The sequence below is a fragment of the Bombina bombina genome, chromosome 5 (assembly GCF_027579735.1).
Source record: "Bombina bombina isolate aBomBom1 chromosome 5, aBomBom1.pri, whole genome shotgun sequence".
NCBI classification, from domain to species: domain Eukaryota; kingdom Metazoa; phylum Chordata; class Amphibia; order Anura; family Bombinatoridae; genus Bombina; species Bombina bombina.
This window is the reverse complement of record NC_069503.1, coordinates 1158092964-1158118100: the sequence shown is the minus strand read 5'-3', so window position 1 is coordinate 1158118100 and position 25137 is coordinate 1158092964. Positions and strand designations below refer to the sequence as shown.

The 25137-nt window shown below is 41.8% G+C and overlaps 1 protein-coding gene across 1 annotated transcript in view; it reads right to left on the bottom strand.

Annotated features, from left to right (window-relative positions):
- MROH1 (maestro heat like repeat family member 1) overlaps window positions 1–25137 on the bottom strand; it is a 1587326-nt gene that overhangs the window by 338452 nt on the left and 1223737 nt on the right. The window contains exons 29-30 of the mRNA XM_053715983.1: window positions 23685–25049; window positions 17865–18022 (exon numbers count right to left, since the gene is read on the bottom strand). Of these exons, the coding sequence (XP_053571958.1) occupies window positions 17865–18022; window positions 23685–25049 (1523 nt within the window). The remainder of the gene's footprint in view (window positions 1–17864; window positions 18023–23684; window positions 25050–25137) is intronic.

Sequence of the window (25137 nt, the reverse complement as noted above, 5' to 3'; positions counted from 1 at the left end):
ACGAAGCCAAAAAGAGAGAGAGGTAGCAGAAGCTTTTTGACCTCTCCTCTGTCCAGAATAAACGACAAACAGGGAAGAAGTTTGGCGAAAATCTTTAGTTGCCTGCAAGTAGAACTTGAGGGCACGAACTACATCCAAATTGTGTAGAAGACGTTCCTTCTTTGAAGAAGGATTTGGACACAAGGATGGAACAACAATCTCTTGATTGATATTCCTGTTAGTGACTACCTTAGGTAAGAACCCAGGTTTAGTACGCAGAACTACCTTGTCTGAGTGAAAAATCAGATAAGGAGAATCACAATGTAAGGCTGATAATTCAGAGACTCTTCGAGCCGAGGAAATAGCCATTAAAAACAGAACTTTCCAAGATAACAACTTTATATCAATGGAATGAAGGGGTTCAAACGGAACACCCTGTAAAACGTTAAGAACTAAGTTTAAACTCCATGGCGGAGCAACAGCTTTAAACACAGGCTTGATCCTAGCTAAAGCCTGACAAAAGGACTGGACGTCTGGATTTTCTGACAGACGCCTGTGTAACAAGATGGACAGAGCTGAAATCTGTCCCTTTAATGAACTAGCTGATAAACCCTTTTCTAAACCTTCTTGTAGAAAGGACAATATCCTAGCGATCCTAACCTTACTCCAGGAGTAACCTTTGGATTCGCACCAGTATAGGTATTTACGCCATATTTTATGGTAAATCCTTCTGGTAACAGGCTTCCTAGCCTGTATCAGGGTATCAATAACCGACTCAGAAAAACCACGTTTTGATAAAATCAAGCGTTCAATTTCCAAGCAGTCAGCTTCAGAGAAGTTAGATTTTGATGTTTGAATGGACCCTGTATCAGAAGGTCCTGTCTTAGAGGTAGAGACCAAGGCGGACAGGATGACATGTCCACTAGATCTGCAAACCAAGTCCTGCGTGGCCATGCAGGCGCTATTAGAATCACTGATGCTCTCTCCTGTTTGATTTTGGCAATCAATCGAGGAAGCAGCGGGAAGGGTGGAAACACATAAGCCATCCCGAAGTTCCAAGGTGCTGTCAAAGCATCTATCAGAACCGCTCCCGGATCCCTGGATCTGGACCCGTAGTGAGGAAGTTTGGCGTTCTGGCGAGACGCCATGAGATCTATCTCTGGTTTGCCCCAACGTCGAAGTATTTGGGCAAAGACCTCCGGATGAAGTTCCCACTCCCCCGGATGAAAAGTCTGGCGACTCAAGAAATCCGCCTCCCAGTTCTCCACTCCCGGGATGTGGATTGCTGACAGGTGGCAAGAGTGAGACTCTGCCCAGCGAATTATCTTTGATACTTCCATCATTGCTAGGGAGCTTCTTGTCCCTCCCTGATGGTTGATGTAAGCTACAGTCGTGATGTTGTCCGACTGAAACCTGATGAACCCCCGAGTTGTTAATTGGGGCCAAGCCAGAAGGGCATTGAGAACTGCTCTCAATTCCAGAATGTTTATTGGAAGGAGACTCTCCTCCTGATTCCATAGTCCCTGAGCCTTCAGAGAATTCCAGACAGCGCCCCAACCTAGTAGGCTGGCGTCTGTTGTTACAATTGTCCAGTCTGGTCTGCTGAATGGCATCCCCCTGGACAGGTGTGGCCGATAAAGCCACCATAGAAGAGAATTTCTGGTCTCTTGATTCAGATTCAGAGTAGGGGACAAATCTGAGTAATCCCCATTCCACTGACTTAGCATGCACAATTGCAGCGGTCTGAGGTGTAGGCGTGCAAAAGGTACTATGTCCATTGCCGCTACCATTAAGCCGATCACCTCCATGCATTGAGCTACTGACGGGTGTTGAATGGAATGAAGGACACGGCATGCATTTTGGAGCTTTGTTAACCTGTCTTCTGTCAGGTAAATCTTCATTTCTACAGAATCTATAAGAGTCCCCAAGAATGGAACTCTTGTGAGAGGAAAAAGAGAACTCTTCTTTTCGTTCACTTTCCATCCATGCGACCTTAGAAATGCCAGAACTAACTCTGTATGAGACTTGGCAGTTTGAAAGCTTGAAGCTTGTATTAGAATGTCGTCTAGGTACGGAGCTACCGAAATCCCTCGCGGTCTTAGTACCGCCAGAAGGGCACCCAGAACCTTTGTGAAGATTCTTGGAGCCGTAGCCAATCCGAATGGAAGAGCTACAAACTGGTAGTGCCTGTCTAAGAAGGCAAACCTTAGATACCGGTGATGATCTTTGTGAATCGGTATGTGAAGGTAAGCATCTTTTAAATCCACTGTGGTCATGTACTGACCCTTTTGGATCATGGGTAAGATTGTCCGAATAGTTTCCATTTTGAACGATGGAACTCTTAGGAATTTGTTTAGAATCTTTAAATCTAAGATTGGCCTGAAAGTTCCCTCTTTTTTGGGAACCACAAACAGGTTTGAGTAGAACCCTTGTCCTTGTTCCGGCCGCGGAACCGGATGGATCACTCCCATTAATAACAGATCTTGTACACAGCGTAGAAACGCTTCTTTCTTTATCTGGTTTGTTGACAACCTTGACAGATGAAATCTCCCTCTTGGGGGAGATAATTTGAAGTCTAGAAGGTATCCCTGAGATATGATCTCTAGCGCCCAGGGATCCTGAACATCTCTTGCCCAGGCCTGGGCGAAGAGAGAAAGTCTGCCCCCCACTAGATCCGGTCCCGGATCGGGGGCTCTCGGTTCATGCTGTCTTTGGGGGAGCAGCAGGTTTCCTGGCCTGCTTGCTCTTGTTCCAGGACTGGTTAGGCTTCCAGCCTTGCCTGTAACGAGCCACAGCTCCCTCCTGTTTTGGTGCAGTGGAGGTTGATGCTGCTCCTGTTTTGAAATTCCGAAAGGGACGAAAATTAGACTGTCTAGCCTTAGCTTTGGCTTTGTCTTGAGGTAGGGCGTGGCCCTTACCTCCTGTAATGTCAGCGATAATTTCTTTCAAACCGGGCCCAAATAAAGACTGCCCCTTGAAAGGTATATTAAGTAATTTGGACTTAGAAGTAACATCAGCTGACCAGGATTTTAGCCACAGCGCCCTACGTGCCTGTATGGCGAATCCTGAGTTCTTAGCCGTAAGTTTGGTTAAATGTACTACGGCCTCCGAAATGAATGAATTAGCTAGTTTAAGGACTCTAAGCCTGTCCGTAATGTCGTCTAGCGTAGATGAACTAAGGTTCTCTTCCAGAGACTCAATCCAAAATGCTGCCGCAGCCGTAATCGGCGCGATACATGCAAGGGGTTGCAATATAAAACCTTGTTGAACAAACATTTTCTTAAGGTAACCCTCTAATTTTTTATCCATTGGATCTGAAAAGGCACAGCTATCCTCCACCGGGATAGTGGTACGCTTAGCTAAAGTAGAAACTGCTCCCTCCACCTTAGGGACCGTTTGCCATAAGTCCCGAGTGGTGGCGTCTATTGGAAACATCTTTCTAAATATTGGAGGGGGTGAGAACGGCACACCGGGTCTATCCCACTCCTTAGTAACAATTTCAGTTAGTCTCTTAGGTATAGGAAAAACGTCAGTACTCGCCGGTACCGCAAAGTATTTATCCAACCTACACAGTTTCTCTGGTATTGCAACGGTGTTACAATCATTGAGAGCTGCTAAGACCTCCCCTAGTAATACACGGAGGTTCTCCAATTTAAATTTAAAATTTGAAATATCTGAATCCAATCTGTTTGGATCAGAACCGTCACCCACAGAATGAAGCTCTCCGTCCTCATGCTCTGCAAGCTGTGACGCAGTATCAGACATGGCCCTAGTATTGTCAGCGCACTCTGTTCTCACCCCAGAGTGATCACGCTTGCCTCTTAGTTCTGGTAATTTAGACAAAACTTCAGTCATAACAGTAGCCATATCTTGTAATGTTATCTGTAATGGCCGCCCAGATGTACTAGGCGCCATAATATCACGCACCTCCCGGGCGGGAGATGCAGGTACTGCCGCGTGAGGCGAGTTAGTCGGCATAACTCTCCCCTCGCTGTTTGGTGAAATTTGTTCACATTGTACAGATTGACTTTTATTTAAAGTAGCATCAATACAGTTAGTACATAAATTTCTATTGGGCTCCACCTTGGCATTGGAACAAATGACACAGATATCTTCCTCTGAGTCAGACATGTTTAACACACTAGCAATAAAACTTGCAACTTGGTTATAATCTTTTTTAGCAAAAACGTACTGTGCCTCAAAGAGGTACTAAACGATTAAATGACAGTTGAAATAATGAACTGAAAAACAGTTATAGCATCAAACTTTAAAACAACACAACTTTTAGCAAAGGTTTGTTCCCATTAGTAAAATAACAATAATTAAATTTGACATAAAAATTACAGAGCAACGTTTTTATTCACAGTCAATATAAAATTCTCACAGCTCTGCTGAGAGAATCTACCTCCCTCCAAAGAAGTTTGAAGACCCCTGAGATCTGTCAGAGATGAACCGGATCATGCAGGAAATATAAGAGTAACTGACTTGAATTTTTTGATGCGTAGCAAAGAGCGCCAAAAACGGCCCCTCCCCCTCACACACAGCAGTGAAGAGAAACGAAACTGTCACAATTAAAACCAAACAACTGCCAAGTGGAAAATAATGCCCAAATATTTATTCACTCAGTACCACAGAAATGTAAACGATTCTACATTCCAGCAAAAACGTTTAACATGATAAATACTTATTAAAAGGATTAGTGACTTTTAACAGAGTAGTTCCGGTGAAATACCATCCCCAGAATACTGAAGTGTATACATACATGTCATTATAACGGTATGGCAGGATTTTCTCATCAATTCCATTCAGAAAATAAAAACTGCAACATACCTCAATGCAGATTCATCTGCCCGCTGTCCCCTGATCTGAAGCTTTTACCTCCCTCAGATGGCCGAGAACAGCAATATGATCTTAACTACTCCGGTTAAAATCATAGTAAAAAACTCTGGTAGATTCTTCCTCAAACTCTGCCAGAGAAGTAATAACACGCTCCGGTGCTATTGTAAAATAACAAACTTTTGATTGAAGTCATAAAAACTAAGTATAATCACCATAGTCCTCTCACACATCCTATCTAGTCGTTGGGTGCAAGAGAATGACTGGGACTGACGTAGAGGGGAGGAGCTATATGCAGCTCTGCTGGGTGAATCCTCTTGCATTTCCTGTTGGGGAGGAGTTATATCCCAGAAGTAATGATGACCCGTGGACTGATCACACATAACAGAAGAAAATGGCATCAGAACTGATTAGTATGTTGCAGTAAGCGAACAATATTAGATAAACTAGAATGCAATTCTTGTTGCGCTAAATCTCCAACAAAAAAGTTGATACAGCTGCAACATCAGCCAAAGAAATTGCAGGCCTGAGAAAAGGACCTGAAAATAAATTAATTTTCCTTAGATAAGATACAAGTTTCCCATCTGAAGGATCTTTAAAATAAATACTATTTTCCATAGGAATAGTAGTACGTTTAGCAAGAGTAGAGATAGACCCATTAACTTTGGGGATCTTTTCCCAAAACTCCAAACTGCTGGCAAAGGATACAACTTTTTTTTAAAAACCTTAAAGAAGGAATAAAAGAAGTACCAGGCCTATTCCATTCCCTAGTATTAGGAACTGGAAAAAAACCTCTGAAGTAACAAGAGGAGGTTAACAAACAGAATTTAAATGATAGCTAGCCTTAAAATCAAGAGGACTAGTCTAATCAATATCTAATATAATCAACACTTTTTCAACAAAGAACAAATGTACTCCAAAAAATATAAAAGTAGATTTGTTAGTGTCAATATCTGAAGAAGGATCTTCTGAATCAGATAAATCCTCATCAGAGAAAAATAATTCAGTATGTTGTCGGTCATTAGAAAAATTCATCAACTAAAATGTATTTTTTTTTTTTTTTTTTTTTTAAAAAAGACCTTTACATTTTATTAAAAGGCGGGATGGCAGACAAAGCCTTCTGAATAGAATTAGAAAAATATTCGTATAAATTCCCAGGTATAACTAGTACATTAGATTTTAAAAGAATAGCAATAAACAATGCATTACTACTGATGGACATTTTCTCTGCATGTAAAAGTTTATCATAATAACTTATTACAAACCATAGCTAAAGATAAAAAATTATAACATTAAAATAAATGAACTTAGCTTTGGTAGGACTGATAACAGTCAGCAGGAATCCAACAGTGTTTTCTGATACAGAAACAGTTTTGAGATATCTTGCAAATGTAAGAGAAAAAACAACATATAAAGCAAAATATCAATTTCCTTATATGACAGTTTCAGGAATGGGAAAGAAATGCAAAACAAAATAAGCCTCTGTAAACCAGAAGCAAAAAGAAATTAAGTCTAAAATAATGTCAAAAGTTTGGCGCCAAACACGTGCGTCATAGATGACGCAACCACGTGAAAAAACTTGGCGCCAACTAAAGCCGCAAATGACGAAGTTACGTCAAGAAACTTAATTCTTGCGCCAAAAAAGTCTTGCGCCAAGAATGACGCAATAAATTATAGCATTTTGCGCTCCCGCAAGCCTAACAGCCCTCAATTTAGAAAGAGAGTGAATTTGAAAATTTCAGGTAAGAATTTTTTTTTTTTTAATATGCATTTCCCAAATATGAAACTGACAGTCTACAAAAAAGGAAATATACTGATAAACCTGAATCATGGCAAATATAAGTACAAACATATATTTAGAACTTTAAATACAGGGAGTGCAGAATTATTAGGCAAATGAGTATTTTGACCACATCATCCTCTTTATGCATGTTGTCTTACTCCAAGCTGTATAGGCTCGAAAGCCTACTACCAGTTAAGCATATTAGGTGATGTGCATCTCTGTAATGAGAAGGGGTGTGGTCTAATGACATCAACACCCTATATCAGGTGTGCATAATTATTAGGCAACTTCCTTTCCTTTGGCAAAATGGGTCAAAAGAAGGACTTGACAGGCTCAGAAAAGTCAAAAATAGTGAGATATCTTGCAGAGGGATGCAGCACTCTTAAAATTGCAAAGCTTCTGAAGCGTGATCATCGAACAATCAAGCGTTTCATTCAAAATAGTCAACAGGGTCGCAAGAAGCGTGTGGAAAAACCAAGGCGCAAAATAACTGCCCATGAACTGAGAAAAGTCAAGCGTGCAGCTGCCAAGATGCCACTTGCCACCAGTTTGGCCATATTTCAGAGCTGCAACATCACTGGAGTGCCCAAAAGCACAAGGTGTGCAATACTCAGAGACAAAGGCTGAAAGACGACCACCACTGAACAAGACACACAAGCTGAAACGTCAAGACTGGGCCAAGAAATATCTCAAGACTGATTTTTCTAAGGTTTTATGGACTGATGAAATGAGTGTGAGTCTTGATGGGCCAGATGGATGGGCCCGTGGCTGGATTGGTAAAGGGCAGAGAGCTCCAGTCCGACTCAGACGCCAGCAAGGTGGAGGTGGAGTACTGCTTTGGGCTGGTATCATCAAAGATGAGCTTGTGGGGCCTTTTCGGGTTGAGGATGGAGTCAAGCTCAACTCCCAGTCCTACTGCCAGTTTCTGGAAGACACCTTCTTCAAGCAGTGGTACAGGAAGAAGTCTGCATCCTTCAAGAAAAACATGATTTTCATGCAGGACAATGCTCCATCACACGCGTCCAAGTACTCCACAGCGTGGCTGGGAAGAAAGGGTATAAAAGAAGAAAATCTAATGACATGGCCTCCTTGTTCACCTGATCTGAACCCCATTGAGAACCTGTGGTCCATCATCAAATGTGAGATTTACAAGGAGGGAAAACAGTACACCTCTCTGAACAGTGTCTGGGAGGCTGTGGTTGCTGCTGCACGCAATGTTGATGGTGAACAGATCAAAACACTGACAGAATCCATGGATGGCAGGCTTTTGAGTGTCCTTGCAAAGAAAGGTGGCTATATTGGTCACTGATTTGTTTTTGTTTTGTTTTTGAATGTCAGAAATGTATATTTGTGAATGTTGAGATGTTATATTGGTTTCACTGGTAAAAATAAATAATTGAAATGGGTATATATTTGTTTTTTGTTAAGTTGCCTAATAATTATGCACAGTTATAGTCACCTGCACACACAGATATCCCCCTAAAATAGCTATAACTAAAAACTACTCCCAAAACTATTCAGCTTTTATATTAATGAGTTTTTTGGGTTCATTGAGAACATGGTTGTTGTTCAATAATAAAATTAATCCTCAAAAATACAACTTGCCTAATAATTCTGCACTCCCTGTATAAAGTGCCAAACCATAGCTGAGAGTGTCATAAATAAAAGAAAACATACCTACCAAAAGACACTCATCTACATAAAGTAGATAGCCAAACCAGTACTGAAACGAGAATCAGCAGAAGTAATGGAATATAAGAGTATATCGTCGATCTGAAAAGGGAGGTAGGAGATGAATCTTTACGACCGATAACAGAGAACCTATTAAATAGATCCCCGTTAGGATGACCATTGCATTCAATAGGTAATACTCCCTTCACATCCCTCTGTCATTCCCTGCACTCTGAGAGGAACCTGGCTTAAGCATGCAGAGAAGCACATATCAACGTAGAAATCTAGCACAAACTTACTCTTCACCACCTCCATAGGAGGCAAAGTTTGTAAAACTGAATTGTGGGTGTGGTGGGGGGGTGTATTTATAGGCATTTGAGGTTTGGGAAACTTTGCCCCTCCTGGTGGGAATGTATATCCCATACGTCACTAGCTCATGGACTCTTGCCAATTACATGAAAGAAATCTGCTGCACAAACTGCACATCACACAGATAGGATATCCGTTACACACTCTGCGCATCACACTCACACAGAAAGGATATCTGCTGCACATCACACTCACATGACACAAACACACAGACAGGATATCCGCTACACACTGCGCATCACACTCACATGACACACACAGACAGGATATATGCTGCAGACACTGCTCATCACACTCACATGACACAAACACAGGATATCTGCTGCACACACTGCACATCACACTCACATGACACAAACACACAGACAGGATATCCGCTACACACTGCGCATCACACTCACATGACACACACAGACAGGATATCTGCTGCAGACACTGCTCATCACACTCACATGACACAAACACAGGATATCTGCTGCACACACTGCGCATCACTCACATGACACAAACACAGGATATCTGCTGCACACACTGCGCATCACACTCACATGACACAAACACACAGACAGGATATCCGCTACACACTCTGCGCATCACACTCACATGACACACACACAGACAGGATATCTGCTGCACACACTGCGCATCACACTCACATGACACAAACACAGGATATCTGCTGCACACACTGCGCATCACACTCACATGACACAAACACAAAGACAGGATATCCACTACACACTCTGCGCATCACACTCACATGACACAAACACACAGACAGGATATCTGCTGCACACACTGCACATCACACTCACATGACACAAACACACAGACAGGATATCCGCTACACACTCTGCGCATCACACTCACATGACACAAACACACAGACAGGATATCCGCTGCACACACTGCGCATCACACTCACATGACACAAACACACAGACAGGACATCTGCTGCACACACTGCGCATCACACTCACATGACACACACACAGACAGGATATCTGCTGCACACGCTGCGCATCACACTCACATGACACAAACACAGGATATCTGCTGCACACACTGCGCATCACACTCACATGACACAAACACACAGACAGGATATCCGCTACACACTCTGCGCATCACACTCACATGACACACACACACAGACAGGATATCCGCTACACACTCTGCGCATCACACTCACATGACACACACACACAGACAGGATATCTGCTGCACATCACACTCACATGACACAAACACACAGACAGGATATCCGCTACACATTCTGCGCATCACACTCACATGACACAAACACACAGACAGGATATCCGCTGCACACACTGCACATCACACTCAAAAGACACAAACACACAGACAGGATATCCAGTCAAACATGAGTCACATCCAACAGACCAAAACCTCTACACATGAATGTCACCTTCACGGATGTTCAGGCAATTCTTACAGTGCACATCTGGTTCCAGGGACATAGAACTTGTAAACCAGGTACATACATTTATGATCTCCCAGTGAGATCACGTTAAGAATAACACAGACACGTCACACATAGCACACACACACCCAGGACAGAAACATACATACAAGCAGAAAGAAAAGCAAATGCCAGGAAACAACAACAGCTCAGTGCCAGGAACTCAACATCACCTTCTTTTAGCCCAGTTGTGCTTTCCTAAAGTATATAAATATACTGTATATATAGCCATTTATTAAGAACCTATATATTTACAATAAATAAAATGTAAAATATCACCACAATAAATAAACTTACCCTAAGAGACTATCCCTACATACTGTCCCTAACACTAACCTTCACATAAAATACTGTCCTTTCAGCTATCCCTGTGAACCTTATGGGGACAGTACACTGTAAGACTGTTTATATTAATGTATTTTAGTGACTTGTTATGCCAGCTGCAGAGAATAAAATGTATGGGACGTTGCATTTTCAGGTTTATTTGTGTGTATGAAGTAGCTGGTTTTGTGCTTTTAAGCTACAGCCTATTATAAGGATTTGAACTTAAAAGCAATATCAGATCTCATTATGTTATCACTTTGTGTACACAGACTTGCTTCCTTATCTTATATTTGTCTGGAAAACTAAAGCTCAATACTTAGAGAGAGCAATGGAAAATTATAATTTTATTACTTAACTATCCTGCACCCCACTGGGAGTGCAATTTCTTCTACTGGCTGTGTTTACATAGCCTTATCAATAGCCTAAACTCCAGTAAACAAACTTTCAGTATAGGTGGGGATACCACAGACTAAATCAGCTATTTCAAATGTAGAAATAGGAGTAAAGGAGCTACTTGTAAACAATTTAATACACCCCAGCAGGTAAAATGGATAATTGGGAATAATTTAAAGGGGAGACATTTTTGGGGTGAACTGTCCCTTTAATGCTCAAGCTATATAAAAACAAACAAAAAAACAACAACCCATCTAGAACATTCAAAAAGTGCCCAACAGTAGACAATCCCCAAGAATACTTGTTGGTGATCAGGGGTATTCAGCCTCATAAAGTTCCCCTAACAACCAGTGTTTGTTTTACACTCTCTTTCATTGATTCAGACAAAAAATTATTATTTAAAGGGCCAGCAAACCTAAAAAATAATGCTATATAATTCTGCACATATTGCTTATATTAGCAGCAGCTTTATAAAACCTAATATTCCCTGTGAATTTATAAAAAATGACCGTTTTTCAGACCCGCTCTCTGTGCTCTTCTGAGCGGGTCTGTTTTTTATCACAGAGCGCATCTGCCCAGCTGTCTAGTCACAGCCCAGCCCGACCGCGCCATTATACTCAGTGCAGCTTGCTCCCGCTGTCAGACAGAGCAGAAGCGAGCTGCACTGAGTATAATGGCGCGGTCGGCCATTATACCATCTTACACACTGACTTAACCACCTTACACGCTGACTAAACCACCTTACACGCTGACTAAACCATCTTACACGCTGACTTAACCACCTTACACGCTGACTTAACCACCTTACACGCTGACTTAACCACCTTACACGCTGACTAAACCATCTTACACGCTGACTAAACCACCTTACACGCTGACTAAACCATCTTACACGCTGACTAAACCATCTTACACGCTGACTAAACCATCTTACACGCTGACTAAACCACCTTACACGCTGACTAAACCACCTTACACGCTGACTAAACCACCTTACACGCTGACTAAACCATCTTACACACTGACTAAACCATCTTACACACTGACTTAACCACCTTACACGCTGACTAAACCATCTTACAGGCTGACTAAGCCATCTTACACACTGACTTAACCACCTTACACGCTGACTAAACCATCTTACACGCTGACTAAACCATCTTACACGCTGACTAAACCACCTTACACGCTGACTAAACCACCTTACACGCTGACTAAACCATCTTACACGCTGACTAAACCATCTTACACGCTGACTTAACCACCTTACACGCTGACTAAACCATCTTACACGCTGACTAAACCACCTTACACACTGACTAAACCATCTTACACACTGACTTAACCACCTTACACGCTGACTAAACCATCTTACACGCTGACTAAACCATCTTACACGCTGACTAAACCATCTTACACGCTGACTAAACCACCTTACACGCTGACTAAACCACCTTACACGCTGACTAAACCATCTTACACGCTGACTAAACCATCTTACACACTGACTAAACCATCTTACACACTGACTTAACCACCTTACACGCTGACTAAACCATCTTACACGCTGACTAAACCATCTTACACACTGACTAAACCACCTTACACTCTGACTAAACCATCTTACACGCTGACTAAACCATCTTACACGCTGACTAAACCATCTTACACGCTGACTTAACCACCTTACACGCTGACTAAACCACCTTACACGCTGACTTAACCACCTTACACGCTGACTAAATCATCTTACACGCTGACTAAACCATCTTACACGCTGACTAAACCATCTTACACGCTGACTAAACCATCTTACAGGCTGACTAAGCCATCTTACACGCTGACTAAGCCATCTTACACGCTGACTAAACCATCTTACACGCTGACTAAACCATCTTACAGGCTGACTAAGCCATCTTACACGCTGACTAAACCATCTTACACGCTGACTAAACCATCTTACACGCTGACTAAACCATCTTACACGCTGACTAAGCCATCTTACACGCTGACTAAACCATCTTACACGCTGACTAAACCATCTTACACGCTGACTAAACCATCTTACACACTGACTAAACCATCTTACACAGTGACTAAACCATCTTACACGCTGACTTAACCACCTTACACGCTGACTTAACCACCTTACACGCTGACTAAACCATCTTGCACGCTGACTAAACCATCTTGCACGCTGACTAAACCATCTTGCACGCTAAATAAACCATCTTACACGCTGACTAAACCATCTTACACGCTGACTAAGCCATCTTAAACGCTGACTAAGCCATCTTAAACGCTGACTAAGCCATCTTACACGCTGACTAAACCATCTTACACGCTGACTAAACCATCTTACACGCTGACTAAGCCATCTTACTCGCTGACTAAACCACCTTACACGCTGACTAAGCCATCTTGCACGCTGACTAAGCCATCACACATGGTGACTAAGCCATCACACATGGTGACTAAGCCATCACACATGGTGACTAAACCATCTTACACGCTGACTAAACCATCTTGCACGCTGACTAAACCATCTTGCACGCTAAATAAACCATCTTACATGCTGACTAAACCATCTTACACGCTGACTAAACCATCTTACACGCTGACTAAGCCATCTTACACGCTGACTAAACCATCTTACACGCTGACTAAACCATCTTACACGCTGACTAAACCATCTTACACGCTGACTAAGCCATCTTAAACGCTGACTAAGCCATCTTACACGCTGACTAAACCACCTTACACGCTGACTTAACCACCTTACACGCTGACTAAATCATCTTACACGCTGACTAAACCATCTTACACGCTGACTAAACCATCTTACAGGCTGACTAAGCCATCTTACACGCTGACTAAACCATCTTACACGCTGACTAAACCATCTTACACACTGACTAAACCATCTTACACACTGACTAAACCATCTTACACAGTGACTAAACCATCTTACACGCTGACTTAACCACCTTACACGCTGACTTAACCACCTTACACGCTGACTAAACCATCTTGCACGCTGACTAAACCATCTTGCAAGCTGACTAAACCATCTTGCACGCTAAATAAACCATCTTACACGCTGACTAAACCATCTTACACGCTGACTAAGCCATCTTAAACGCTGACTAAGCCATCTTACACGCTGACTAAACCATCTTACACGCTGACTAAGCCATCTTACTCGCTGACTAAACCACCTTACACGCTGACTAAACCATCTTGCACGCTGACTAAACCATCTTGCACGCTGACTAAACCATCTTGCACGCTGACTAAACCATCTTGCACGCTGACTAAACCATCTTACACGCTGACTAAACCATCTAAAACAGTGACTAAGCCATCTGACTAAACCATCTTACACGCTGACTAAACCATCTTACACGCTGACTAAACCATCTTACACATTGACTAAACCATCTTACACATTGACTAAACCATCTTGCACGCTGACTAAACCATCTTGCACGCTGACTAAACCATCTTGCACGCTGACTAAACCATCTAAAACAGTGACTAAGCCATCTGACTAAACCATCTTACACGCTGACTAAACCATCTTACACGCTGACTAAACCACCTTATACCCTGACTAAACCACCTTACACCCTGACTAAACCACCTTACACCCCTGACTAAACCACCTTACACCCCTGACTAAACCACCTTACACGCTGACTAAACCATCTTACACGCTGACTAAACTATCTTACACACTGACTAAATCATTTTACACCCTGACTAAACCATTTTACACCCTGACTAAACCATCTAACACGCTAACTAAACCATCTTAAACAGTGACTAAGCCATCTTACACGCTGACTAAGCCATCTTACATGCTGACTAAACCATCTTACATGCTGACTAAACCATCTTACACGCCGACTAAGCCATCTTACACGCTGACTAAGCCATCTTTCACGCTGACTAAACCATCTTACACGCTGACTAAACCATCTTACACGCTGACTAAACCATCTTACACACTGACTAAACCATCTTACACGCTAAGCCATCTTACACGCTGACTAAGCCATCTTACACGCTGACTAAACCATCTTACACGCTGACTAAACCATCTTACACGCTGACTAAACCATCTTACACGCTGACTAAACCATCTTACACACTGACTAAACCATCTTACACGCTGACTAAGCCATCTTACACGCTGACTAAATCATCTTACACGCTGAATAAACCATCTTACACGCTGACTAAATCATCTTAAACAGTGACTAAGCCATCTTACACGCTAAATAAACCATCTTACACGCTTACTAAATCATCTTACATGCTGACTAAACCATCTTACACGCTGACTAAACCATAAACCATCTTACACGCTGACTAAACCATCTTGCACGCTAACATAACCATCTTACACACTGACTAAACCATCTTACACACTGACTAAACCATCTTACACACTGACTTAACCATCTTACTCGCTAACTAAGCCATCTTACTCGCTGACTAAGCCATCTTACTCGCTGACTAAGCCATCTTACTCGCTGACTAAACCACCTTACACGCTGACTAAACCACCTTACACGCTGACTAATCCATCACACATGGTGACTAAACCATCTTACACGCTGACTAAACCATCTTACACGCTGACTAAACCATCTTACACGCTGACTAAACCATCTTACACGCTGACTAAACCATCTTAAACAGTGACTAAGCCATCTGACTAAACCATCTTACACGCTGACTAAACCATCTTACACGCTGACTAATCCATCCCACATGGTGACTAAACCGTCTTACACGCTGACTAAACCATCTTACACGCTGACTAAACCATCTTGCACGCTGACTAAACCATCTTGCACGCTGACTAAACCATCTTGCACGCTGACTAAACCATCTTAAACAGTGACTAAGCCATCTGACTAAACCATCTTACACGCTGACTAAACCATCTTTACACGCTGACTAAACCACCCTACACCCTGACTAAACCATCTTACGTGCTGACTAAATCATCTAACACGCTGACTAAACCATCTTACACGCTGACTAAACCATCTTACACCCTGACTAAACCATCTAACACGCTGACTAAACCATCTTAAACAGTGACTAAGCCATCTTACACACTGACTAAACCATCTTACACGCTGACTAAACCATCTTACACGCTGACTAAGCAATCTTACACGCTGACCATCTTACACGCTGACTAAGCCATCTTACACGCTGACTAAGCCATCTTACACGCTAAATAAACCATCTTAAACGCTAAATAAACCATCTTACACGCTGACTAAACCATCTTACACGCTGACTAAACCATCTTACACGCTGACTAAACCACCTTGCACCCTGATTAAACCACCACCTTACACACTGAATAAACCATCTTACACGCTGACTAAATCATCTTAAACAGTGACTAAGCCATCTTACACGCTAAATAAACCATCTTACACACTGACTAAACCATCTTACACGCTGACTAAACCATCTTACACGCTGACTAAACCATAAACCATCTTACACGCTGACTAAACCATCTTGCACGCTGACTAAACCATCTTACACGCTGACTAAACCACCTTACACGCTGACTAATCCATCACGCATGCTGACTAAACCATCTTACACGCTGACTAAACCATCTTAAATGCTGACTAAACCACCTTATACCCTGACTAAACCACCACCTTACACGCTGACTAAACCATCTAACACGCTGACTAAACCATCTTCGCGCTAACTAAACCATCTTACACACTGACTAAACCATTTTACACCCTGACTAAACCATCTTACACCCTGACTAAACCATCTAACACGCTGACTAAACCATCTTAAACAGTGACTAAGCCATCTGACTAAACCATCTTACACGCTGACTAAACCATCTTTACACGCTGACTAAACCACCCTACACCCTGACTAAACCATCTTACGTGCTGACTAAATCATCTAACACGCTGACTAAACCATCTTACACGCTGACTAAACCATCTTACACCCTGACTAAACCATCTAACACGCTGACTAAACCATCTTAAACAGTGACTAAGCCATCTTACACACTGACTAAACCATCTTACACGCTGACTAAACCATCTTACACGCTGACTAAGCAATCTTACACGCTGACCATCTTACACGCTGACTAAGCCATCTTACACGCTGACTAAGCCATCTTACACGCTAAATAAACCATCTTAAACGCTAAATAAACCATCTTACACGCTGACTAAACCATCTTACACGCTGACTAAACCATCTTACACGCTGACTAAACCACCTTGCACCCTGATTAAACCACCACCTTACACACTGAATAAACCATCTTACACGCTGACTAAATCATCTTAAACAGTGACTAAGCCATCTTACACGCTAAATAAACCATCTTACACACTGACTAAACCATCTTACACGCTGACTAAACCATCTTACACGCTGACTAAACCATAAACCATCTTACACGCTGACTAAACCATCTTGCACGCTGACTAAACCATCTTACACGCTGACTAAACCACCTTACACGCTGACTAATCCATCACGCATGCTGACTAAACCATCTTACACGCTGACTAAACCATCTTAAATGCTGACTAAACCACCTTATACCCTGACTAAACCACCACCTTACACGCTGACTAAACCATCTAACACGCTGACTAAACCATCTTCGCGCTAACTAAACCATCTTACACACTGACTAAACCATCTTACACACTGACTAAACCATTTTACACCCTGACTAAACCATCTTACACCCTGACTAAACCATCTAACACGCTGACTAAACCATCTAACACGCTGACTAAGCCATCTTACATGCTGACTAAACCATCTTACACACTAAATAAACAATCTTACATGCCGACTAAACCATCTTACACACTGACTAAACCATCTTACACAGTCACTAAACCATCTCACATACTGACTAATCCATCTCACATGCTGACTAAACCATCTTACACGCTGACTAAACCATCTTACACGCTGACTAAACCATCTTACACACTTCAAGAAATATTTAGAGCTGGACTCATCCTTCTCACACTCCTTATCCTGGCTTACATAAACAATCTGTTTTCCTTTTTCAGTCATAAATTTCCTAACAACTTCCTTAGCTTCCTCTAGCTCATTGAGCACATCCAAACCCAATTTCCTTAATTCTTTAAAGGGACATTATACACTCATTTTTTCTTTGCATGAATGTTTTGTAGATGATCTATAGCCCATAAAGTTTTTTTTTTTTTTTTTAAATGTATAGTTTTGCTTATTTTTAAATAACATTGCTCTGATTTTCAGACTCCTAACCAAACCCCAAAGTTTTATGTGAATACCGTCAGCTACCTACTCCAGCTTGCTCCTGTTTGTATAAAGGGTCTTTTCATATGCAAAAGAAAGGGGAGGGTCTTTTTTCCCACTTGCAATGGGCTTTCCAGCTAACTTTTCAAAAGAGCTAAACTGAGAGCTTCTAAGTAAGTTTTTAAACAGTTTTATACTGGATTTTTATATCAGTATCTGTGCATCTTGTTCTTACTGTAGTTTCTATTACATGCAGTTATATGAAAAACATAATTTATGTAAGAACTTACCTGATAAATTCATTTCTTTCATATTGGCAAGAGTCCATGATCTAGTGACGTATGGGATATACAATCCTACCAGGAGGGGCAAAGTTTCCCAAACCTCAAAATGCCTATAAATACACCCCTCACCACACCCACAATTCAGTTTAACGAATAGCCTAGCAGCAGTGGGGTGATAAAGAAAGGAGTAGAAAGCATCAACAAAGACATTTGGAAATAATTGTGCTTTATACAAAAAACATAACCACCATAAAAAGGGTGGGCCTCATGGACTCTTGCCAATATGAAAGAAATTAAATTATCAGGTAAGTTCTTACATAAATTATGTTTTCTTTCATGTAATTGGCAAGATTCCATGAGCTAATGCAATACCCAAGATGTGGAACTCCACGCAAGAGTCACTAGAGAGGGAGGGATAAAAATAAAAACAGCCAATTTCCGCTGAAAAAATAAATCCACAACCCAAAAAAGAAATGTTTTTTCTCATAAAAGAAAAAAAACTCAAATCAAAAGCAGAAGAATCAAACTGAAACAGCTGCCTGAAGAACTTTTCTACCAAAAACTGCTTCCAAAGAATCAAATACATCAAAACGCTAGAATTAAGTAAATGTATGCAATGAGGACCAAGTTGCTGCTTTGCAAATCTGATCAACTGAAGCTTCATTCTTAAAGGCCCACAAAGTGGAGACTGATCTCATAGAATGAGCTGTAATTCTCTGAGGCGGGGCCTGACCCGACTCCAAATAAGCTTGATGAATCAAAAGTTTCAACCAAGAAGCCAAAGAAATAGCAGAAGCCTTCTGACCTTTCCTAGGACCAGAAAATAAAACAAATAGACTGGAAGTCTTCCTGAAATCTTTAGTAGCTTCCACATAATATTTCAAAGCTCTTACCACATCCAAAGAATGTAAGGATCTTTCCAAAGAATTCTTAGGATTAGGACACAAGGAAGGGACAACAATGTCTCTATTAATGTTGTTAGAATTCACAACCTTAGGTAAAAATTGAAAAGAAGTCCGCAAAATAAGAAAAGGAGACTCACAAGAAAGAGCAGATAGCTCAGAAACTCTTCTAGCAGAAGAGATAGCCAAAAGGAAAAAGTAGTTTAATGTCCAAAGAATGCCTAGGCTCAAATGGAGGAGCCTGTAAAGCCTTCAGAACCAAATTAAGACTCCAAGGAGGAGAAATTGATTTAATGACAGGCTTAATACGAACTAAAGCCTGTACAAAACAATGAATATCAGGAAGTATAGCAATCTTTCTGTGAAATAAAACAGAAAGAGCAGAGATTTGTCCCTTCAAGGAACTTGCAGACAAACTCTTATCCAAACCATCCTGAAGAAACTGTAAAATTCTAGGAATTCCAAAAGAATGCCAAGAGAATTTATGAGAAGAACACCATGAAATGTAAGTCTTCCAAACTCTATAATAAATCTTTCTAGAGACAGATTTACAAGATTGTAACATAGTATTAATCACTGAGTCAGAGAAACCTCTATGACTTAGTACTAAGCGTTCAATTTCCATACCTTCAAATTTAATGATTTGAGATCCTGATGGAAAAACGGACCTTGAGACAGTAGGTCTGGCCTTAACGGAAGTGGCCAAGGCTGGCAACTGGACATCCGAACCAGATCCGCATACCAAAACCTGTGTGGCCATGCTGGAGCCACCAGCAACACAAATGATTGTTCCATGATAATTTTGGAGATCACTCTTGGAAGGAGAACTAGAGGTGGGAAAATGTAAGCAGGATGATAACACCAAGGAAGTGTCAGTGCATCCACTGCTTCCGCCTGAACATCCCTGGACCTGGACAGGAATCTGGGAAGTTTCTTGTTTAGATGAGAGGCCATGAGATCTATCTCTGGAAGACCCCACATCTGAACAATCTGAGAAAACACATCTGGATGGAGAGACCACTCCCCTGGATGTAAAGTCTGACGGCTGAGATAATCCGCCTCCCAATTGTCTACACCTGGGATATGCACCACAGAGATTAGACAGGAGCTGGATTCTGCCCAAGCAAGTATCCGAGATACTTCTTTCATAGCTTGGGGACTGCGAGTCCCACCTTGATGATTGACATATGCCACTGTTGTGATATTGTCCGTCTGAAAACAAATGAACTCTTTAACAGAGGCCAAAACTGAAGAACTCTGAGAATTGCACGGAGTTCTAAAATATTTATTGGCAATCTCGCCTCTTGAGATTTCCAAACCCCTTGTGCTGTCAGAGATCCCAAACAGCTCCCAAACCTGAAAGACTTGCATCTGTTGTGATCACAGTCCAGGTTGGCCGAACAAAAGAAGCCCCTTGAACTAAACGATGGTGATCTATCCACCACATCAGAGAGTGTCGTACATTGGGATTTAAGGATATTAATTGTGATATCTTCGTATAATCCCTGCACCATTGGTTCAGCATACAAAGCTGACCGCGTCCGATGCTGCAGTCATGAGACCTAAAACTTCCATGCACATAGCCACTGAAGGGAATGACTGAGACTGAAGGTGCCGGCAGGCTGCAACCAATTTTAAACGTCTCTTGTGTGTTAGAGACAGAGACATGGACACTAAATCTATCTGGAAGCCTAAAAAGGTGACCCTTGTCTGAGGAATCAAGAAACGTTTTGGTAAATTGATCCTCCAACCACGTTTCAGAAGAAACAACACTAGTTGATTTGTGTGAGATTCTGCAGAACGTAAAGACTGAGCTAGTACCAAGATATCGTCCAAATAAGTAAACACCACAATACCCTGTTCTCTGATTAGAGTAGGGCACCTAGAACCTTTGAAAAGATTCTTGGAGCTGTTGCTAGGCCAAATGGAAGAGCAACAAATTGGTAATGCTTGTCTAGAAAAGAGAATCTCAGAAACTGATAATGTTCTGGATGAATCACAATATGAAGGTATGCGTCCTGCAAGTCTATTGTGGACATATAATGTCCTCTCTGAACAAAAGGCAGAATAGTCCTTATAGTCACCATCTTGAAAGCTGATACTCTTACATAACGATTAAAAATCTTCAGATCCAGAACTGGTCTGAATAAAATTTCCTTCTTTGGGACAATGAATAGATTTGAATAAAACCCCAAACCTTGTTCCTGAAAAGGAACTGGCATGATTACCCCTGAAGACTCTAGGTCTGAAACACACTCCAGGAAAGCCTGAGCTTTTACTGGATTTGCTGGGATACGTGAGAGAATCTTCTCACAGGAGGTCTTACTCTGAATCCTATTCAATACCCTTGAGAGACAATGCTCTGATTCCATTGATTTTGGATAGAATTTATCCAAATATCCTTGAAAAACCTTAATCTGCCCCCTACCAGCTGAGCTGGAATGAGGGCCGCACCTTCATGCGGACTTAGGGGATGACTTTGGTTTCCTAAATGGCTTGGATTTATTCCAATTTGAGGAAGGCTTCCAATTGGAAACAGATTCCTTGGGGGAAGGATTAAGTTTTTGTTCCTTATTTTGACAAAAGGGACGAAAACGGTTAGAAGCCTTAGATTTACCCTTAGGTAAGGCAGAAAAACTCCCTTTCCCCCAGTGACAGTTGAAATAATAGAATCCAACTGAGAACCAAATAAATTATTACCTTGGAAAGAAAGAGATAGTAAAGATTTAGATGTCATATTAGCATTCCAAGATTTAAGCCACAAAGCTCTTCTAGCTAATATAGCTAAAGACATGGATCTAACATCAATTTTGAGTAAGCGAATAATGCTAGATATGTCAGAATCCAATTCTTGTTGCGCTAAATTCTCCAACCACAAAGTTGATGCAGCCGCAACATCAGCCAAAGAAATTGCAGGTCTGAGAAGATGACCTGAATATAAATAGGCCTTCCTTAGATAAGAATCAAGCTTCCTATCTAAAGTATCCTTAAAGGAAGTACTATCTTCCATAGGAATAGTGGTACGTTTAGCAAGAGTAGAAATAGCCCATTCAACTTTGGGGATTTTTTCCCAAAACTCTATAGAATTTGCTGGTAAAGGATACAATTTTTTAAACCTTGAAGAAGGAATAAAAGAAGTACCTGGCTTATTCCATTCCTTAGAAATCATATCAGAAATAGCCTCAGGAATAGGAAAAACCCCTGGAGAAACCACAGGAGGTTTAAAAACAGCATTTAAACGTTTATTAGACTGAACGTCAGGAGTACTGGTTACCTCAATATCCAAAGTAATTAACACTTCTTTCAATAAAGAACATATATACTCTATTTTAAATAAATAAGTAGATTTGTCAGTGTCAATGTCTGAGGAAGGATCTTCTGTATCAGATAGATCCTCATCAGAAGAGGATAAATTATTATGTTGTTGTGATAGCTATAATTGAATTTAGGTATTGTGGATCTCAACTGCGGACAATGTAGTGTAAAGGAAAGGAATAGGTGTTGTTTTTCTCCTGTTAACTGGTTACAGGAGAGAGAATTGCATAAAAGTTCTAGCTGACTGCTAGTTGACAATCAGCGTATACACTGGAGGTACCTGTTCCTTACAAGTTAAAGTCCCAAGATTTGGTAGGAGATAGGTAATTTATACTGCAGTGTGAGCATTTGAGGAGCGCTGGGATTGTATACTGCTGAGATGGGAGCGGAGTCAGCGTGAGAGATGGGAGAGGTGCTACCGCTGCAGATAACTGACAGGCACAGCGGGGGGGGGTGTCGCGTCTGACCAATGGGCAGCAGGAACACGCTGACAGGCAACAGTTCAGTGAAGAGTTCAGCACGGCGTCTGAGCCGGGTCTCTGGTTGCGGTAGAGAGATTGCAGGATCTCCGGTTGTTTTAGGGTGCGTCTGTGAGCACCGGATGGTGAAAGCTTAAAGGCGGCTGTAGCAGAGAGGTGGAAATAACGGAGCTTTACAGGTGGTGTCCCTGATTGTAGTTCCACAAGTAAGCTTTAGTAATCAGAGTCAGAAGGCACTTCATAAAAGATAAGTCTTTTAGGTCTGTAATCTGATGAGGATAAATAACTGGAAGTACTACATATAAGTAGTTTAGTTGTAATCCAAGTTTTAGGTGATGAATCTTTGGTTTAGCCAGGAGGTTAGAACAAACAGCTACTCACAAGTTTGCACGCTGTACACTAACAATAATTGGCACCTAGAAGGGGGAGGTGTAGGTTTAAGTAAGCACTGCTTAAAGGTATACACATGCAGGTAAGAACATGACAGATCCCCCCCTCAAGGAAGCTGCACCGCAGCTGAGGGTCCGGGCTTGTCTGGATTATTACGGTGGAAACGAGCAACCAGACGAGAAGCATTGAGGTTGGCGGCTGGTTCCCAAGAATCCTCATCAGAGGAGTAGCCTTTCCACTTGACCAGATACTGCAATTGCCCACGATGAAGTCTGGAGTTGAGAATTGAAGATATTTCATAGATGTCCTCCACCAGAACAACGGGAGGTTGAGGCTGATCCGAAGATTGAAGTCTTGTCGGAACATAAGGCTTTATCAACGTTACATGAAATGTGGGGTGAACCGGGATCTCCGGAGGGAGAGCCAATGTCACAGCGTTTTCGTTGATCACGTTAGTTATCTTGTAAGGACCAATGTACATCTGTGAGAATTTCCGTGAAGGTGTTTTCAGTTTCAGATGTTTGGTCGAGAGCCAAACCATATCTCCAGATCGGTAGAGTGGTGGCTTGCTTCTTTTGGAGTCATAGTATCTTTTCTGGTTTTGCTGGGCCAAATGTATATTGGCTTTAAGAAATTTGAAGATGTCAGATAAGGAATTTGCTGTATCGTCAACATGAGGCGAGGCAGTGTTCAGATGAGGGAAGAGATGGAAGGTTGGATGGTAGCCATAGTTTGCATAGAAAGGAGAACATTTAGTAGACCCATTTAAGGAGTTATTGTAGGCGAATTCTGCCATAGGAATGTTGTTCTCCCATTCATCCTGTTGATGGGAACAATAACAGCGAATGTACTGCTCAATCCACTGGTTTACACGCTCTGTTTGTCCATTGGTTTGTGGGTGGTATGCCGTACTATAACGATGGTTGATTTTCAGAACAGCACATAGTTGTCTCCAAAACCTGGAAGTGAACTGAGAGCCCCTGTCGGATACTATGATGGATGGTAGACCATGTAGACTGACTACATGTTTCAGGAATAGGGACGCAGTTTCTGAGGCCATAGGCAGCTTTTTGTAGGGGATGAAATGGGCCATTTTTGTCAACAGATCAACAACAACTAGAATAGTGTTAGACTGGTTTGATAAAGGTAATTCAACAATAAAGTCCATACCTACGGTATGCCACGGTCTTTCTGGAATGGGCAGTGATTGGAGGTAGCCTGATGGTTTGGTCTTTTGTGATTTAGAAACAGTACAGGCATGGCATGACTTGATATAGTTGTCTACGGAATGTCTAAGGTTAGGCCACCAGAAGTTTCTACCTATGAGTTCACTGGTTCTGTGGATGCCTGGGTGTCCCGATAGAGGGGTATCATGATGGTCATGAAGGACCTCTTCTCTAAGGTCGGGAGGTATGTATATTTTTCCCTTTACATGAGAAATTCCTCTGGTGTCAGTTTGTTGTATGTCCTTGGGGATTGTTGTATCATCCTGTTGTAGTGAACGTAGAGTATGAATGGAGTCTTTAGCGAGACCGAGGGAAATGTTGCGGTGGAAGGATAGCTTGTGGTTGTATCTCAAGGTCCTGCCGTAAAAGATGCCTAGATAGGG